Raw genomic sequence first — 19,182 nt, forward strand, 5'->3', positions numbered from 1 at the left:
CAGGAATAACAAGCCCTGATCACTTCCTCAACCATATGAAAGCAAGGTGGGAAAGTTTGAGCTGTATGCAGCTCATTTAAAGGAGAAAAAAAAAAAAAAAAAAAAGTAATTTACTCTCAGCACTCTGAAGGTGTGAACTGCTCATGTGAGCATTTGGTGTGATCCTGATACTGCAGCATCATATACTAAATGTTAGGTCAGACCGTAAGATAGGTGAGGAGGTTTACTAGTTACTCCGGAATGAACCAGTGAGCGCAGAACAGAACCTTTCTGCCTGTCATGGAGGTATCCTGCTCGACAAGTCAACTGCTCAGTTCTGCCATCCACGAAGATTTCCCGAAAGCCCCTAGACGAAGCTTCCGTAAAGCGCGTTGCGTGGCGCTGTGTGCAGTCAGCAATGCAGTTCTCCCATTTTCCCCCGCAGGCCAGCATCTGAATACTCCAGTCCAGGCAGACCGCTGAGCTGTTTTGTGGATGAGAACACTCCAATTACAGGAACGAACGGTGCGACCTGTGGGCAGTCGTCAGATCCCCGGCTGGCCGAGAGGAGAGTCAGGTCACAGAGGCACAGAAATTACATGAGCAGGACACATTTGCACACTCCTCCTGATTTACCTGAAGGATATGGTATGCAAATTAAAATATTTGAATTGTAAGTCTCCCAGGAAACTGGGTTGTGTCTTCTCCTCATATGTAAGATACTTTTGATTCCTTAGTTTGGGGAAATCAGTCTTTGTATTGCACTTTTTGTTCTTATAGTTATTAATTTATCTTTATTTCACAGAGCAAAGGACGACTCAGCAAGGTCAGGTGTATTTTCTGCATACTCAAACTGGTGTTAGCACGTGGCACGATCCAAGAGTACCTAGGTAAGAAATGATGAAAGTACCTTTAAGGTGTCAAATTAAAATAGTTTAAGCAGTACTGTCCTTGGAGTTTTCTCTGTCTGCTATTACATTTCTAACTCTTGGCCCCAATATATCATTTTAACAAGTCATTCATGCAAATAAATTAGCCTCTCCGTTCTTCAAATTATTTTTTTTTTAATGCAAAGATGGAGAACAAAGAAATAAATTACAGTGGTGGTTTGAAAACAGGTTTAGTTAACTGCTTCTAGATCTTGCATGTGAATTACAGCCAAGTCCAGGATTTAATACTCTGCAAAATAATGAAACAAAAAGTGAGATCTGAGTACTTCAGACATCTAAATTTATTGAGTTACTTCAGTGAAAGTTGAGTTGATTTTATTTTTTAAATCAGTCTCTGGAAGTTAACAACGCCTGAGAAATTGTCAACATATATTTATGAAGAACAAACTTGGTGACAAACAGGCTAGACAAATTTGGTCTTTTTTGATGGAGGACAAAGGAGAAAACATTGAAAATGTAGTGGATGCCCCTTGTATGTTTAGACACAGTATTATAGTGAACTACAGTCGTATCATCAAATTAGCTTAGCTTTACTTTGTGAGAATTATTGCCCGTGTTCAGACTATGAAATGTAATTTACTCAAGGAATGGGAAACTTGGTACATTTTGAAGAAACTAATTGAAGGCACTGGGTCATAAAAAGCCTGGAAGCTGAAGTAGTGAGCTGTGTTTGAAGTGCCAGGATTTTGGGTCTTTTTGTAAAAAAAGAAAGGGGGGGGGGGGAAGGGAAAGTTTTCCATTTTAGTAACAAACATCTAAGAACGCACAAGGTTTTTTACAGCAGGTTTCCTGTTACAGAGCAGAAATGAATATTTATTTTCTTTATAATGCTCTAATACAGATATTCCTCAAGCAATCATATATGCTTTCAAGCATCTTATTAGCAGCATATAAATGGGAAATAATTTGGGGGAGAGGGGCAAACAGGTAGAGAAGCTGAGAGAGACTGACCTGTGATTAAAATACTCAAATTGCTATTTCTGTTGTGGCTATCTCAACAATTAGGAGAAAATAAATCTGAAGTGTCCTTTTAGTTTAGTGTCCTTATTTACATGATACACATGTGTGCATATTGTACACGTGATTATTTCTGATGTGTTTGAAAGGAAAGAAGGATAACGGGGAAACTATTGTTACCTTCTGATTGTTCTTTAAAAACCCAAGAAATCCTGTTGAAAATTATTACCTCCTAAAGTCTGGGGATGGTGCCGTAAAATAGTGTGTGTGTAGTTTGAAATTGGCAGCCAGTGTTGGCATTTAGGAGAATTGTAGCAACTTTGTCAATTGCTGCTGGTGTTCATTCCCGTGGAAATGGATTTTGAACATCCCGGGAAGGACAGAGTGCCTCATGGCCATAGCTACATTGCATTGTTCAAATTATTCTTTTGGGTTTATTAGTACTTTTGTGTTACAAGAATATACTTTGCTTTGATACATTGTCTGTAGACTTTACGGTTTGATACAGCTGGCAATTGGACATTAGGAAGTCTGTGACTTGCCTATTATACACAACTAGAAACTAGACTTACCTAAAAAAAATTATATTAGATCTAATCCTTAAGTTGGTAGTGTAATAGTTTTGTATGAAATCTAAGTTAGCACTGGTCTTAGGTGTGGCAGCAGAAACTGCACCAGTGTCACTGAGAACAAAACTGGGCTGTTTGCATGTGGATGGAGTTTATGTCATTTCTAAGGAATATTGTATTTTTATGCTTATATGCCGCAGTCATTTAGTTAATAAAAATAAGCCCTAGAGTTCAGCAGCAGTGTGTATATGAGTACTAACAGCCAAAGTTCAATTCCAGAGCCTTGTATTTCCTTTAGTGGTTTCTCAGCCTTTTGAGTCCCTGCAGACAGCATCTTTTTAGCCATTCTGCCCCCTCTGCTCTTTCTCCCCTCAGCTCACATGATTCTGGGAGATCTGAAGACCCACACCTTTAAAAAGAGCTGCACTTGACAGTGTGAGGTATCTGAGGTGTGGATTATATACATGAAAAATCAATAAATTTACATTTTTGAAGGCTGGGATTTGTTTTCAGTGAACCTTTCGGAATGATTCTACATCTTCCTGATTTCAGCAGAATTTTCAGGAGGCCCATTAAGCTATGGCTCAGTGCAGAGCTGAGTCATTGTTCATAGAATATTTTAATTGAAATATTTTGTTAGAACGCTGTTTGCTTCCTACCAGCACTTGGGGGTTTGGGGCAAAACCACCTGTGGCACACACACATATCCCATGCGTAATTCTTCATGGAAAGTATAACTCTTCAGAAATATAGTTTTGTTTTGTAGGAGTTTTTAAAGTGTGATTCAGAGTTCCTTACATGACTAATGTTGTTTTAAAAATGTTTTCTGTCAAAATTGGTGTAGAACTGCAATTCCATTTTGGCAGATATGGAAATGGTCTTTATTTTTGTTTTAAGCCTGTATTAATTTAACATCTGAAGTTAGTTTGTAGAAACAAAGGTTATTTGATAAGAATTTTTTTCCCCACGGCATTTGTTCTGGGGTGTGTGTTTTTTCTTTGGTGGGCTTGCACCTTGGGAGTAGAGATTCCAGCTGAACAGATCAGGTTTCTGAAACGATACATTTTCTCAGACTTCATGGGATTGTTCTGTTACATTTACGCTTGTTTGGCTCGGAGGCCAAATGCTGAGGTATTTTTCATTTTATATTTGTTTTCACAGGGATCTTAGCAACATCAATTGTGAAGAGCTTGGTCCACTGCCTCCTGGATGGGAGATCCGAAATACAGCAACAGGCAGAGTTTATTTTGTTGACCATAACAACAGGACGACGCAGTTTACAGATCCACGGCTATCTGCTAACTTGCATTTAGTCTTAAAGTAAGTTTAAAGTCTCTGGCACGTGTTGAGCGTAATAGGGGAAAGAAAATGACGCTTGAGGGGTGCTAGATTTTATATCAAGATGTATTCTGCCATTCAGTGCTATTTAAAGTACAGTAGCAGTATTCTTTATCACACTACCAATTTACTCTGTTACATAGCAAAGAAAACAGGTTTGATTGTTCTCGGGGAAAAAAAAATCTCTAGCAGCATTTAGGCAGGAATGTGGCTATTGTGATGCCGGGAGTTGGGGGCAGCACGGGGCGGGGGGGAAGCATGTGCTGGCTGGTGGAAAAGATTGGCCCACAGAATTATTTTCTAACAGCAAGAGAGACGCTATCTTTCCTTTTCTTTATATGTCATATTACTTTCAGTTATGGAGTACTCGTTTTAAAATACGAGGTTGCATTCAATAGCCAGTGGTATGAAATTCGGATGAGTTAAGCCAGGATGCCCAAGGGCCCAGCTATTCTCCTGGAATAAAGGAGAAATGATTCAGCTCCTACCTTCAGTTTTAGAGTTGAGATGTTCTCAAAATAAAAGCCCAATAACTTAACTCAGATTTTTCACAAAAAGAATAAAATAAAATAGGAACTGTATTTTCTGCCTTAGTATTTGGATATCACATTTTCATATTTCAGTTTTAAAAAGAGAAGGGGAAACTCAAAAGGATTGGCTCTTGTTCTTATTCCCTTGGCACTCATTTCACGCTGGGGGATTTCCTACTAAAAATGGAACCCAAAAAGCAAACAAACATTTCTTTTTCTTTTTTTTTTTTGTGTGGAGACAGGGCTATCGGGTTGTCCAAGCTATTTGGGAGTTTGACTCTATTGTTTTTCCTACTAACACCTTTTAATGCTCTTGGGAAACACCTGTGAAGTATTGAGTAGGTGTTAAGTGGAAGAAACAATGAGGAGTTGGTTAGGTAGAAAGCCATGCAGCCCTGGGCAAGGAGTAAGTAGGAGGAATAGCCCTTTTAAGGAAGTGAATCATTGGGAAGAAAAGCTGAAGGAAAGAATAATGGGAACAAGCATTGAAAGGACAAAACGGAGGAATGGAAAGCAATATCCAGGAGGTCAACATACCTTTCGTGTAATACATAGGACTTGGCTAGACTCTCTCTGCCCAATATACTTTTGAACTTAATGCCCCAAGAGGGAAAAGAGTCTAAATATTGACAAATATGCATTTTGTTTGGAAAAATCATTGGTTATATACATGTATATTACAGAACTCTAGTAAGCTCCCATCATCAAGACACTTCCATTTCTTTTTTTAAATTTAAAACAAACACAAAAAATGACTACTAATTTTAGCTGAATTTAGATTGGTAGTTTCAAATGAACATGATCTTGAAAAAAACTTATCAATGGAGGAGCATATTTGTGTTTCAAACACAGAAAAGTTAACTACATTAATTCAGATTTAGATATTCTACCCGAAGAAGAACTTCAGACCCACTGAATTACAACAGTGCAGTTCTTAAACTGTAGAAAATTCAGTTAACTGGACTATATTTGAAAAACTGTCCTTCACAGGTAGGTTTATTTTTAAATGGCAGTAGGGTCATAGTAGCTAGTTCTACATGTATTGTAAAGGACAAATACATAGCTAGCTTTGTTACCTGGAAAATCCAATCTGACTTTCAGCTTCCAGAATCACAGAACCATTTTTCATTTCTAAAAGTTTAAGTACTACTACAGTGTGCTTAAGTTTTTCATTTGTACATCTGTCTTTCATTAGGGAAGGATCTCAGAAATTCAACCAACAGTGTCATCAGCAAAGTCTGCTGCCTGATAAATCTTTTCTGGTGTTTATTCTTTTATTGCACCAAACAAGATATGTGAAAGCCTCCCCCATTTTAGCCCACCGCCTTATTTGTTTGTTGTGTGGTTTTTTTTTTTTTAATAAAAAAATAGTCAAGGTGTTTGCCTTTTGGCCTGTCATTTTGTAAATTGTCTGAGAAATAGGTTTAGTATTTGGGTGGGATGGGTGTGATAGTGTTTTAGGTTTAAAGGCGTAATAAAATGTTTACTCTCAGTGATACTTTTTTGTCCAGCTGAGTAAAGCAGTTTGTTCTTCCAGTGATGATGTTATAAGTTATGAAAATAATCAAACTTGTTACCCAGTTCTGTTTGAAAATATTGGCCAAGAGTTTGTGATAGGTTTTGATAGTTATGGCATCTGAAAAGTACTTAGCTATATCCTTAAAACACTCAAGAGAATCAAGAATAGTCATTCAGCTGTGAAAACAAACTAAGAAATTAGATTTAATTACTTTAAGCACTGCAAATTGTTTAGCTAATACTGCACTGATTATTTTTAGTCTAATATGGAGGATAGCGTTTTTTCTCCTCCTAGTACTGCCCTATTTTAGATTGGTGTAATTTGATGCGTTGATCTTAAGTTCATGCTTGTTTCAGAGGTGTCATTTTCTTTAAGACTGACATTGACTAGTTTTTGTGTTCAGGGAATTGTGTCTTTTATACTATTAAAGGTAGTATGAACATATGCTCACTGTCATATATAATTATGACCTTCTCTGGTAGGCATACACAAGGAGTATTTTCACGTGTTTGTCCTTATGGAATTAGAAAGTTCAGAAGATAGAACAGTGATTTTGCTATAATTGGTATATCTAGTAAATACAGTTTAAGGGAGACTCATTTAAAACTAATCACAAGTGAAAAGAAACTACCATGCATGTAGCACTAGTGACGTACAGCTGTATTCTGGAGCCACATCAAGTGTGTGTCTCTAAATTTTTGTAATGACTTGTTTTCTCAGGAATGACTTAGAATAACTGTAGTTTACCAATGTGATCAGCTTGAGAATAAAGTTAAGATAGCCTTATTTAAAAAAAAAAACCACAAACAACAAAACAGAACAACCAACCAACCAACCAACAAAAAAAACACCCCAAAAAACCCAAACCACCCCAGCAGCAAACAACAAAACACAATGAAACCAACACAATGGATTAAGCTAACTTATGAAATTCTGCATCCTAGGGCATAGTAACAAAGTAGGATTTCTGTGTGTTTTCCCTCCTTGGGGCCCAGGAGTAAAGAGGTATTATTAATATTAAGCTTTGAATTATTGCTGAAGTGATCGACAGTGTGTGCCATTGCAGGGCTTTCTAACCGTTGGGCTTGTCAGACTACTGATAAAGATTTCCTGGTCACCTGGTGTTAGTTTCCCTTGAGGGTGGTTTGTGCAAAATTGCTTTAAATGGAAGGTTTGCAAATAACAGAATAGCTGTCAGAACCACAAGGCAAACTGGGAACACCCCCCCGCCCCTTTTTTTAATTGCCAGTTCTGAATGTTCGTGTGATAGAAGCCTGTGGGAGTTGGGTGGCCAGGAGAGCTTTCTAGTAGACCTTGTTTCAAGACAGACAATAGGCTGAAATTTTAAAACATATTAAAACTGTGTTTGGTTCCATCTAATATTTTTTGGTCTTTGATGTTGAAAAAACCAATTTATTAACGTTCCACTGGAAAACATTCTGAATTGTGACCTTTCTTATTTATCCAGTAAATTCAGGGTATTCTCATGCGTTCCCCACAGCGGTATTCTTCTCATGGTTTAGGTAAAATACAGCTTTTATACTGTGTTTTTTGGAAATGCCGTAATAAAAAGCTATAAAAACATCCACTTACTGCATACAAGAAACGACACAAGAGAGGACATCTCTGGAACACGATTGATTTACTTTTCCTAGTAAGAAGTCAGATTTGCAAAATCTCTTAGAATTGCTAGTAAAAATACTTGTTTATCTGTGCCAATTAGCTACATGTGAACTCCCACATTCCTGTGGTCCAGACTAGGCCAGGTACAAGGGACAAGGTCCCTGCCAGGCTGCCAGTACAAACATCTTTTTGTAAGCTTACTCTTTTTCAGACAAGCCATTTAAAACAGACGATGGTATTGACTGGAGATTAGAGGCATAGTGTTTGGCAGATCACTGAATTTTAAAATGGAGGAAGGCAAAACACGCAAAGGAAATATGGAAACGGTATCTGAGAAATTCAGTGTCAGCAGCTTAGTAGTGAAATAGTAGGGATAATACCTTATTATATAGTGCTGTAACCTTTTACATACTTTGTAGAGTAGTACTAATAGAAAGAGCAAAGCCTAGAAACAACTGACAATTGCCAAGAAAGACAGAAGCATATGTCTTTAGTCAGGATAAAATCTCTCTGAATTTATTTTTTACTGGACCTGGACATTTTTAGTGTAGTCACGGTAATAATCATATTAAATTGGAAGTAGTTCAGTTACAAAGACTTAACCTTTAAGAAACACGTGAAGAAAATCGGGGAGGTATGACTTGAGTGCCTGCAAACAGCTGTGTTTATTTCTAGCCGGCAGAATCAGCTCAAAGATCAGCAGCACCAGCAGCAGCAGCAGGTAGTGTCCCTCTGTCAGCTGCCAGACGAGGCAGAATGTCTGACTGTGCCGCGGTACAAGCGAGACCTCGTGCAGAAACTCAAGATCCTGAGGCAAGAGCTGTCGCAGCAGCAACCTCAAGCTGGCCATTGTCGTATTGAGGTCTCCAGGGAAGAGATTTTTGAGGTAATTTGAGAATTTGACCCATTTCTTAACATTGAGGGAAGGGGAGGAGGGTTGGTCATAACCGTCTAAAGAAGTCATTCAGTTAGGTGGAATTCTGAAGTTTGGAGTGAAAGCTGGAATTTTATGGGTGGTGAAAGGGAAGAGGAAGCATTTCAAGGGGATGTTAAGAACAGTTGTGTAATTAAAGTAGATGTATTTACCCTGTAGAAAAGCAGAAAAATTGGTAAAGCTTTCCCTGTGGCTGGACATGGTTGGACTGTGTGCAGGACTGGGGAAGGGATCCAAGCTCTTCATGTATTTGAAGATACTGTCTCACTTCTTCCTTGAATAGAAGAAATCTGATGTCTGTTAAAGAGGGAATGTTACAAATTGAAATTATTAGTGATCTTTGATCTGTTGTAACTTACGTAACATTACTATTGAATAGCATTCATCTTTGGAGTTTGCGTTACTTAGCATCCATCTCAATTCCAATTGATTCCTCCCCCACCCCAATCAGACCAGTTTTATGAATTGTCTACACTTGTGAGTGACCAGAGGTGCCCACAGTGGGATGTCTGCATTTTATTTTGTGACATTATTCAGCAGAATAATTCTGCTGAATTGATTTAATTGTAGTTATAATTCATTGGCTTTTTCTGCAGAACACCCTGTCTTCTGGAGAACTTTATCACCCATCCCACCCATCCCTGTTGTATTTTACCCCACCCACAAACTTGGTAGCCCCACTGTGTTGTCACAGTTTTTTCCCAGCCAAGAAAGATTTGTGTTGGTCTTCCCTTTGGAGACAGTCAAATCACTTCATAATCAGCTAAAAAAGAAAGGGAGGAAAGGCTGCTGTACTGCAGTGAAAATGATGCGTTCTTGTTCTGAAAACTGAGTTGAGTGTGTTGGGTCCCAGACACACCTACCTCTTCTGTTCTGCAAAGCTGAAGGTTGGGGCACCGATACTGGACATAAATAAAAACTAGACTTTTGGGGGTTTAATCCTTTTTAAAAATCAGCATTTATTTTACCTCTTTCAGCTTGCTTTTTGTGTTTTCTTAGTGAAGTCTTACTGATAGAGGAATAATTCTGTAGATCTACAGGGATGGCATTGATTCTTCTTTTCGTAAGATGCTTCCTGAAGGTTTGCACATGCATTATACCCAGAGTAGAGGCTCCACTGTTGGCTTTTCAGGCTGCAAAAATTGTGAGCCTTTCTGCAAAACGAAAGGAGTTTACTGACACAGATTTTAATTTTTTTAAGTTATGTGAGAATGAGAGAGATATTCTGATCACTGTGCACCTCTGGAAATTTATTGGAAAGTGGTTCTTCTCACATATCTGTTTTATTTGACATGCGTTATCGCATTTGTAGAAAACTAAGGAACAGTCTGTGATTTGAGAAACTGCTTAGTATCTAGGAAAACAGTATCCCCTTTAATAGTATCCCCTTCGGACTCAGAGTCTGAGACTCCTTTCATTTCTAATAAACAGTAGTAACTTCTTGTCTGAAATAGCAGTTAATGAAAGAAAGTGTTACGTGTTTACAGGAATCCTACAGGCAAGTCATGAAGATGAGGCCAAAAGACCTGTGGAAACGATTAATGATAAAATTTCGTGGGGAGGAAGGCCTTGATTATGGAGGTGTTGCCAGGTAAACAGTTTGTACTCCGTCTCTTCCCCCCTACCCCAACCGCACCAACTACACCTGTGCTTTGAATCCTAAACCAGCCTTTTATCAGCTCTGTTTCTTTTTACATCGTTCTTATTTACATTTATTTCTGTAACAGATTGTATGTCAGAAGAATGTATATTTCCAGATAGTCTTTTAAAGGAAAAACTGCATCAAAAAAGAACTAATTTATTGGAAAGAAGTCAAAATGCATGTTGCAGATTGCATCAGACATCTATCATATATGCAAGACAGGCTTTTGGTATCTATTGAAATTACTATATTTTTCTTTGGTCAGTAAAGCCTGCGGGTAGCTGAGAATTTATACCACTAAATACTTGGGTTTGTGGCAGAACTTTGATCAAAAAGTATGCTTTATTGCGAATTGACACTGCTGTTTGAAGCAAAATGTTAAAAACTAGCAGTTAGTAGGCAACTAAATTCTGTCAGGAGTCTATGAGGTTATTTTTCACTTGCTTATAAAAAATGGCATTTCCTGATCGTATGAAGATATTCTTCACCTGTTAAAACAGCATTAGGGATTGTATCGGCCAATTGCACAGATGCTGGTTTGCTTCAGTGAAAATATTCCCCACCTCTGGCATGTGGATCTACTCTGTAAATGAGTGTTGACTCATTTAGGAGCATTCATTGTTTGCATTACATCGCATTTTTCTACCATTAGTATTAATTTCAAAGTGCAGCCAATGGTCCGAAACAGCCCATCTTCTGCATCCGCCGATGGTGCGTGCAGTAACCTCTGGGACCCAGGCTGTTACGCGGCGTCTGTCTTCACGCGTTTGCAAATGACCAATAGAGTGTTCACTTCATCCATTCTTAAATATTTTAACATGCTAATTAGCCATAACTAGTAAAAACAGTCTCGTTGAATCAATTACCACTAGTTGTTTGATGATTATAATAGTGTTTAAAATAAAGAAGTTACAGATGTTATTGTGCACTATTTCCCAAAGTATCTACTAGTATTTTCCAGAGTGGGTCTTGTTCCTAGACTGTACGCCGTTGAGCCTTTGCCGTCTCCCATACATGAATACAGGAAGACCAAACTAGAAAGTGTTATGGTTTTCCCAGTTCTTAGACCATTATTTACTGATTTATGAACATGTAATTAAAACTTTAACTAAATGTATCTGTTACCTGAAGATGGGTTATATTAAACGCTCTGGCTCAAATGTCTCTGTAGTGTAACTGGTAGAATACAGTGTCTTGTCTTAGGGTATAAGGTCTGAAGGAGAATCACAGTCAGAAATTCACTCGGAAATAAGTAACCTGGAGAAAAATCATGGAAAGCTGAGAAATATGTCAGTTGTCAGGGGCTGTGCAGTTACTGAGCCAGTAAAAATAATTCTGATTTCAGCCTTATCTAAGCATGTTCAGAGAGAACTTCTTTCACACTTGTTTTTAAGCTTTAAAAAAAATTCTATTTTGAAAAGATTCTCAGTGTAGGAATGCATTTGCTTAAAGTACACAATAAATTATTTTATTTTCTTCAGGGAGTGGCTCTACCTATTGTCCCATGAAATGTTGAATCCGTATTATGGTCTCTTCCAATATTCCCGAGATGATATCTATACACTGCAAATCAACCCAGACTCTGCAGTCAACCCGGTATGACTAGTAACATGAGTTCTGTAAATTACTGTTTTGTGACTAGAAATTAAATACATCTGGAGAGTGTTCTAGACTCAGGAATCTAATTCTCACATTAGTATTGCTAGAGACTGAATTTGTGCAATAATATGATAATTTCTTTTTGGTACTGATCAAAGAAACTTCTCAAATGTGTTCTTAATTTTCTGTAAGATTATGATTTATGTTTCCTTTGGGAGAAATTAAGTTTATTTTGATTCTTAGTAGTAAGACTTCTGGACTGGAAGCAATAAACTCAATGTGCTGTGTATAAAAACAAACAAAACAAAAAGCTCTGAATGTGTTGGGTCAGTCTGTTGGTTTTTTTTTTGTTTTTTTTTTCTTTTCTTTGTATTGCAATCTTATTTCATATTCCGCAGATATAACCTGGAGGTCTTATTTAGCTGAATGGCTTAGTCTCTTCTTTCAATTCTAGGAACACTTATCCTATTTCCATTTTGTTGGACGGATAATGGGGATGGCCGTGTTTCATGGACACTATATCGATGGGGGCTTCACGTTGCCTTTCTATAAGCAGTTGCTAGGGAAGCCAATTACTTTGGATGATATGGAATTGGTTGACCCTGATCTTCACAACAGCTTAGTCTGGATACTGTATGTACTGTGTATTCTGTCTAACTATGTTAGAATTCTGTCTCGGTTAACACATGATAATGTTCCTAAATCCAGTTGAAAAGAAATTAAGTGTATTTTGATCTCCTGCTCAGGCAGATTTAAGAAATGTCTTGCACAATTCAGCTTCTTTAAAGGCTTAGCATGCTCAAGGTATTCAAATTTGGGGAGTGGGTGGGGGGATAAATGATTACTGAGCTGTAAAGTGCTCAGTTCATAAATTTTAATTTATTAATTTGTTCTATTATTAACAGTAACATGTTATTAAAATACAACATTGGAACTTTAATAATGGTTTTAAAATATAACATAGCAAAAACGTATGTTCACCTTTTGCTTCCAAGCAATAATTTGAAATGCTATTGAAAAACTAAATTGTGATGTATCTGTCAGATATATTATGGCTGTAATATATTTGCAGAATATGTTTTCACTGAGTCACTTGCTTATTCCTTTCCACCAGTGAGAATGATATCACGGGCGTCTTGGACCATACGTTTTGTGTAGAACACAACGCATATGGAGAAATTATTCAACATGAACTGAAACCCAATGGCAAAAGCATCCCTGTGACAGAGGAAAACAAAAAGGAATATGTCAGGTACACCGATATCTATTCCAAAGTTTTTTATATTTCCTGTGGTGGGGAGGAACTTCTACTTATTTCAGGTAATTAACAGTGTCATGTTGTTGTTTTTTACCGAAGTGGTAGTGCAGTGATGGTAGTGTGTGTATTCCTGTCAGTCAGGTCATTTTTTTTGGCTGTATAAATTGCAGGTTTATTGTATCTGAATACATCTTTCACAAACCAATTTGCACTTGCTTGCAGACTTTATGTAAACTGGCGGTTTTTACGAGGAATTGAAGCTCAGTTTCTGGCTCTACAGAAGGGATTTAATGAAGTAATCCCACAACATCTGCTGAAGACATTTGATGAGAAGGAGTTAGAGGTCAGTCCACTAATGTTACGTTACGTCGTCAAGTGTAACAATGAAAGCCCGAGGCATTCTTCTGGGACTGAGTAACATGCGAAGTTGTGTCCCCAGTGCATTAGGGGTGTGCAGGTGCGCTCTTGCAAGAAACAGTTAACGTAAGAGGTTACCGGGTCATGCAGTCACTGAGACTGCTTGTGCCTTCCACTCAGAGCCAGGAGAGTGCTTCTCAGGGCAATGTTTTGTAGCAACTGCAGAAGTGGTAGTAGAGGAGACCCTCTCCTGTACCTGAAGACCCAGCTGAACTTACTGAGAAGTACCTGCAGTGACCTCAGGTCGTTTCGGAGAGCATTACTCCAGCAGAGGTGGTGGTGCATATTTCTCACGGTGCAGTTTCACTGTATTAAATGCAGTGCTGCCAGGAAAATAGTCTGTCGCTCCCTTCACCTCCCACCACTTGCTCCCAGCCCCAGCTTTGGTGTCAGGCAGCTCTGTGGTTTTGCGGAGCTGAGTTATGACAGACTAAATTGGCCCTGTAAATACAGCACAAGGAAAGTGCTGTCTGGTACTGTCACCGACAAATGGGCTACAAAATGTCAAGGTCAGCATCCAAACAATATCCTCTCCAGGCAAATCCCATAGATCCCAAGCTTCTTTTAAAACTGAATTCTAATATACGATCTGTTAGCTGTGGAGCTGAGGTCTTTGCCATATAAAATGGCCACAAGGTAAATTATTCATGCTTCCTTCTATTCACTGTACTAGAATGTCAGCGATTGTTCTTCTTTTATCCTGAATATTCTCACTGAACAGCAGTGGGCCAGCCATACTGTGAACCTAGAATCATTTTGCAGATTGTAGAATAAGAAAGGGGACAACCCAGTGTTCTTAATCACTAGAAAACATCTTCATAATCATATTTCTGTTGAGCTTAAATGGATCCATTGTGGATCTCCATTTGAGAAGCGCTGAAAGCTCTTCATCAGGAGAGAAGCCTGATTTGTATTATGTGTGTGGTATGACAAGAACAATATTACTTTTGAGGGTCCGGAGTTGGACCAGCCAAACTGCACCCTTAGCTATGCTCCAGAAAGAAATACTGAGTGCAGATGTGAATTATGCACTCACTTCCACGCACGTGTAGAATCTCTGCTTCTGTTATTTAATTGGAAGGCCAAGACACTTTCATATAAGCTTATGAAATGGTTGATTTCTTTAAAATTTGAATTGAGGCCATTTTAAAAAAAGATTGCGTACAAAGGTAAGATTAAAAAAAATCAGAAAAGTTACATTTCTGTATTGCTTAGGATTAGCGAGAGGTATTAAATGTTGGTGTAAAATCTGTCGATTTTTCAATATCAGCTGTTCATCATTTGGGTAGCTCTGAACCCATTTTTATATTGATGAATGATGAAATATGTAATTATCTTTTAAATTTACAGCTCATCATTTGTGGACTGGGAAAAATTGATGTTAATGACTGGAAGGCAAATACTAGGTTAAAACACTGTACCCCAGACAGCAACATCGTGAAATGGTTCTGGAAAGCTGTGGAGTTTTTTGACGAAGAGAGGCGAGCGCGACTTCTCCAGTTTGTGACCGGCTCATCCCGAGTGCCTCTGCAGGGCTTCAAGGCACTACAAGGTAACGCTTCTCCAGGAGTAACTGCAAATGCCTGTACCTGGAGGAGGCCATAGGACACATCACGGGAACATTTGCTGAAAATAAGGCTGGCTGGCCGCAATGGGACTTTTTAAGAGCGATTTTTAATGGTCTGATGAATAACAATCACAAACAGTCTTTTTTGTGTGTTTGTTTATTACCTTGTTATTCAGCTGTAAATGGCTCCTTTGTTTCAATTAGCGCTTCCTTCCCTGGCTAGAAGTTCTCATCTGCAGAGATCTTAGTGGGGTTCTCCTTATGTGTTTTCTGGAAGCCTGTTTTTTAATTTCTCTCTCATCACCTGTACAGCTCTGGGACCAGAAAACACCAACATACAGTGTCCTTGTGATTCTGACAGTGGAGGCACTCTGTAATGCTGACGACTTTTACTGTATGAGCAAGCAATAACAGGCAGCCCAGGCACCAGAAACAATGCCCTTAGTTACCGACCCGTCTTCTGAACTTCAGTCGAGGCTCTGGGTCCGTTGTAGCAGCTCTGGCTGCAACCCATACTGCTCTATTAACACAAGTTAGCCTGTTTTACCCTCTCATAAGACCAGAGAAAATGTCCAGGGGAAACATTAAACCATTTTAACAGGTAGACGATTCCATCAGAACACAAATGCTGTGATAATACCTGCCACACAGAAAAGTCAGTTGCTCTAGAAACCTATTTGTTCTTTGTTATCCCTTCATTATCAGGTAGAAGCCCTCATTTTCTTTTTCCTGTGTTCTTGAGCTCTAAAATATTCAGGTGCATTTGAAGCTCAGCAATATTAAGTTTTTTAAGACCCTAGTTACTTTAAGCAATGTATGGTACTTTAAGTGATAAGTGTTTAAATAACATTGCAGAGCGTGGAGGGACTTGTTGGGGCAAACTGTAGCAGTCAACCACCTCAGGATAGTTACAAGTTCAGTCAGCCCTGCTGCTGGTGTGCATGCTGGTGCTGTAGTGGAGTACATGAGGTGCATGCTGGTTGGAGAATGGAAGCAAGACCAGTTTAACTCTATCTGTGCTGCAAGTTTCAGTAGGACTATACTGGTAACATAAATGAAGCCGGCTTTCCTACGGGTATGAACGAGAAGGTTGACAGGTTGTAGATCGAGTTGGACTAACACAGCACAAGAAGCTCATGTTGTTACTTAACAGCAGAGTCCTCGTGAGAAAGACTGACCCTGTGGATTATATGCTTTGATGTCTGTCTCCTCAGACAGGAATTCCAGTTCTGCTAAGGTTAGGGCATTTGTAGCCTTTTCTGTCCCTTGTGAAATCTTCAGTGTATACTAAGTCTAAAAGTCTGCCGTGCTGCAGTCTTTTTAGGAGAGGGACTAAGGGGATCTCTGTATAGTCAGCTTAATTTAACAAAATTGTGACTCCTCTATCAAATTTGAATGGAATTGGCCACTACTACCTGTTATAAAATGGGAGCAGATACAGCTGCGTAAGTTTTCTTCTCTAGGAAGGGTGAGAGAAGTGCAATTAAAAACTGGTAGAATTATATAGTGCACTGTGGAAACCAGGTATTTTATTCTTCATTATCAATGCTTTGTTCTTGTTTACCTTTCAATGGTTTAAATAACTGGATGGTTATCGTGTGTGGGTGGAGGGCAGGAATCTGTCTTATAGGCACGGTCAGCTTGTCTTAAGGTTTTTTTTCCTGCCTGTGTATGATTTCAACTTTCTTTGTGCATAGCTTCTCTCTTTTTGTCGTTTTAGTTACTTCTTTGTTGTTGCAGTACAACAAAGAAATTTCATATCATGCAATACAGTAGTAGTAGAGATCTTTTCTGGATTCTGGATTTTCAGGTGCTGCAGGCCCACGACTATTTACAATACACCAGATTGATGCCAGCACTAATAATTTGCCGAAAGCTCATACCTGGTAAGATTTTTTTCAGGCCTCTATTGTAATATATAGATTAAGATTAATTTGCTGTCTTTATATTTTGAGCAGTCTTGCCCCCCCCTTTTCTGACGTAATAAATGCTATCCATTGCACAGCAGTAAAGGTGTGAAAACTAGAGATTGATTTTACATATATGAAGTTCTGAGTTTTGCTTTGTCATTGTTTCACATACACTAAGGGAAGCGTAACAGAACTTTGCTAGGTGATGCTTGAAGTTCTGTGAGCTGAAATCTTTCTGCCTTCTGTCCACAGCTTTAACCGAATAGACATTCCTCCTTACGAAAGCTATGACAAGCTATACGAGAAGCTGCTAACTGCCATTGAAGAAACATGCGGGTTTGCTGTGGAATGACCCTTCACAGGCTTACCTGAGACTCTATTTATACTCCTGTCAGCCAGAAAGCCCTTCCCTCAGCCAAGACTCAAGAAATGCTTGAAATACAGGAAACTTTCCCTTTTCTACACTAGGACACTGGGAGGGAAAGGACAACTTTGGAATTTTTTTATTTTATTTTTTTTGTTTCAAGAAAATAGGTTCTGTGGTTCCTGCCATAGGATCATTCAGCTGCTATTAAAAACTAATATCTTGAACATACAGAATGCTGACTTTTCCTACATTTCAACAGTTAAGCAGTATTCTATACTTAAAGACTACTACTATTTTTGTAAAAGGTAATCTATTATATTTGCCTACCTGATTTCTATTCTCAGATACCAAGACACAACTTCAGCAGTCGGTACAAGTCACGTTTCACCCTGTTTTAAATGTATGATACTGAACAGCATCTATACCTGCTATTTTTGGAAAAAATATTTTGGATTATTCTAACTTTGCATAAAATTGGCTGAAAGAATCATTAATCTTTTTAATTAAAGCCACTTACATGTTAACTGCATTTTCTTATAGTAAAACATTATATTCTGCAATGTAAATTCAATTTAAATGTTACCACAGGGGGCTTTTTTATATTTTTCAAGCATGAATTACAAATACGATGTTTTGGGGTCCTATTTATATCACTTGTCAGATTCCTTAAACAAAATTTCTAGTGTGAGTGACACAGACTGTATTTGGTACAGTACTTGTGTTAACGTGTAGAATAGACCTTTTTTAATGAACAGTAGACGTTTTGATTTTTTTAAAACAGCATTTTTCTAACAAGTCTGTCAAGAGTATTTTTTGTTGCTTTTGACTTTAAACACTGCATTTTTCAACTTTTTAAGCGCGCTGATGAGGTGATATTTGACAGCAGAAGCCTGTCAGCAGTTCATTTCAGAACCCATCCTGTCCAGTCAACCAAAGTTTGTTTGAATGCAGCCAAATCACATTCTATCTTTGTCGATGCTAAAGATATATCAGGTAAAACATGTTGTAATCTTTGTCTAGCTGCTCATGACATGTGGGTTTAAGTTACAACTAAGGAAGAATGGTGTATTAACTGAAATATGTGTAATGTGCTTTGAAAATGAGGTTTTAAAAGCACATAATTTATTGATTGTAGGGATGGAAGTAAGTATATATATGAATTATAACATGGGTTGATCTCTTCAAAGGGGAATAAAATGCACTACCAGTAGAGGGAACTGAACTTTGAAGTTAGTTTGGGAATTCTCAGTTAAGATCTGTATGATCTGTTCGTGGTGTGTAGATAAATCAGTCTGCTTAAGAGATGGTGGCATTCTCCTCTCAGCGGTGTGAGTATTTGGAATAAGTAGTGTTTTTTTTCCAATCAGTGTTGTGTTTTTTTAACTTAGGTTACAATTAATCATCAAATCTGCACTATTTTTACACTGCCAATGAGGAGAAAGTCAAGGGTATTGAAAATGCTAAAAGAATGGGATATAAAGAGCTGTTCCATTTTTGCAGTGTAAGTCACACAGTGAACTAGCTAATTTTCTGTCTGTTCTGTGGAGCCTGAACTTCATTTTGTTCTGCCAAATCTGACTGCCACAGTGAGTAAACTACTACTGGATGTTGTGTATTAGAATAGCGGGCAATGGACTACTTTTGTAGCATTGTGGTAAGAATCTGGTGAGCCAAATCCACATGTTCATTTGAAATTTTTTTTTTTTTTTTTTTTTGTACAGCTGTTGCTGGAAGGTTTGTTCTAAGAGACTTGCTTCCTATTCTGGGCTGGCTGCAGAGATGAGGCTACTTAGGGATGTAAACATAAAGCCAAGAAACTTGCTTTGACAGCCAGGTTTGAAATATATCAGACCCTTTTTTTGTTTCATTTCAAGGGCCGATTACACTCATGTAAAATGGCCGGTACCTTTGCATCTGCTGTTGGGATCCCCAGTTCACAGCTTTCAGGTAATATGTTACCAGAGAAGCTACCACTACATCTGTCCAGGTTGCCTGGGAGAGCAAAGTAGGTTGTTGCCCAGTG

The 19,182-nt window shown here is 38.3% G+C and overlaps 1 protein-coding gene across 1 annotated transcript in view; it reads left to right on the plus strand.

Moving 5' to 3' along the window:
• Window positions 1-17,144, plus strand: part of SMURF2 (SMAD specific E3 ubiquitin protein ligase 2) — a 40,336-nt gene extending 23,192 nt beyond the window's left edge. The window contains exons 8-19 of the mRNA XM_009894783.1: window positions 425-627; window positions 785-869; window positions 3,617-3,775; window positions 8,141-8,351; window positions 9,887-9,990; window positions 11,523-11,637; window positions 12,095-12,273; window positions 12,755-12,892; window positions 13,121-13,241; window positions 14,666-14,867; window positions 16,693-16,768; window positions 17,045-17,144. Of these exons, the coding sequence (XP_009893085.1) occupies window positions 425-627; window positions 785-869; window positions 3,617-3,775; window positions 8,141-8,351; window positions 9,887-9,990; window positions 11,523-11,637; window positions 12,095-12,273; window positions 12,755-12,892; window positions 13,121-13,241; window positions 14,666-14,867; window positions 16,693-16,768; window positions 17,045-17,144 (1,693 nt within the window). The remainder of the gene's footprint in view (window positions 1-424; window positions 628-784; window positions 870-3,616; window positions 3,776-8,140; window positions 8,352-9,886; window positions 9,991-11,522; window positions 11,638-12,094; window positions 12,274-12,754; window positions 12,893-13,120; window positions 13,242-14,665; window positions 14,868-16,692; window positions 16,769-17,044) is intronic.
• Window positions 17,145-19,182: the final 2,038 nt, after the last annotated feature.

The sequence above is a fragment of the Charadrius vociferus genome, unplaced genomic scaffold (genome assembly GCF_000708025.1).
Source record: "Charadrius vociferus isolate BGI_N301 unplaced genomic scaffold, ASM70802v2 scaffold321, whole genome shotgun sequence".
NCBI lineage: Eukaryota > Metazoa > Chordata > Aves > Charadriiformes > Charadriidae > Charadrius > Charadrius vociferus.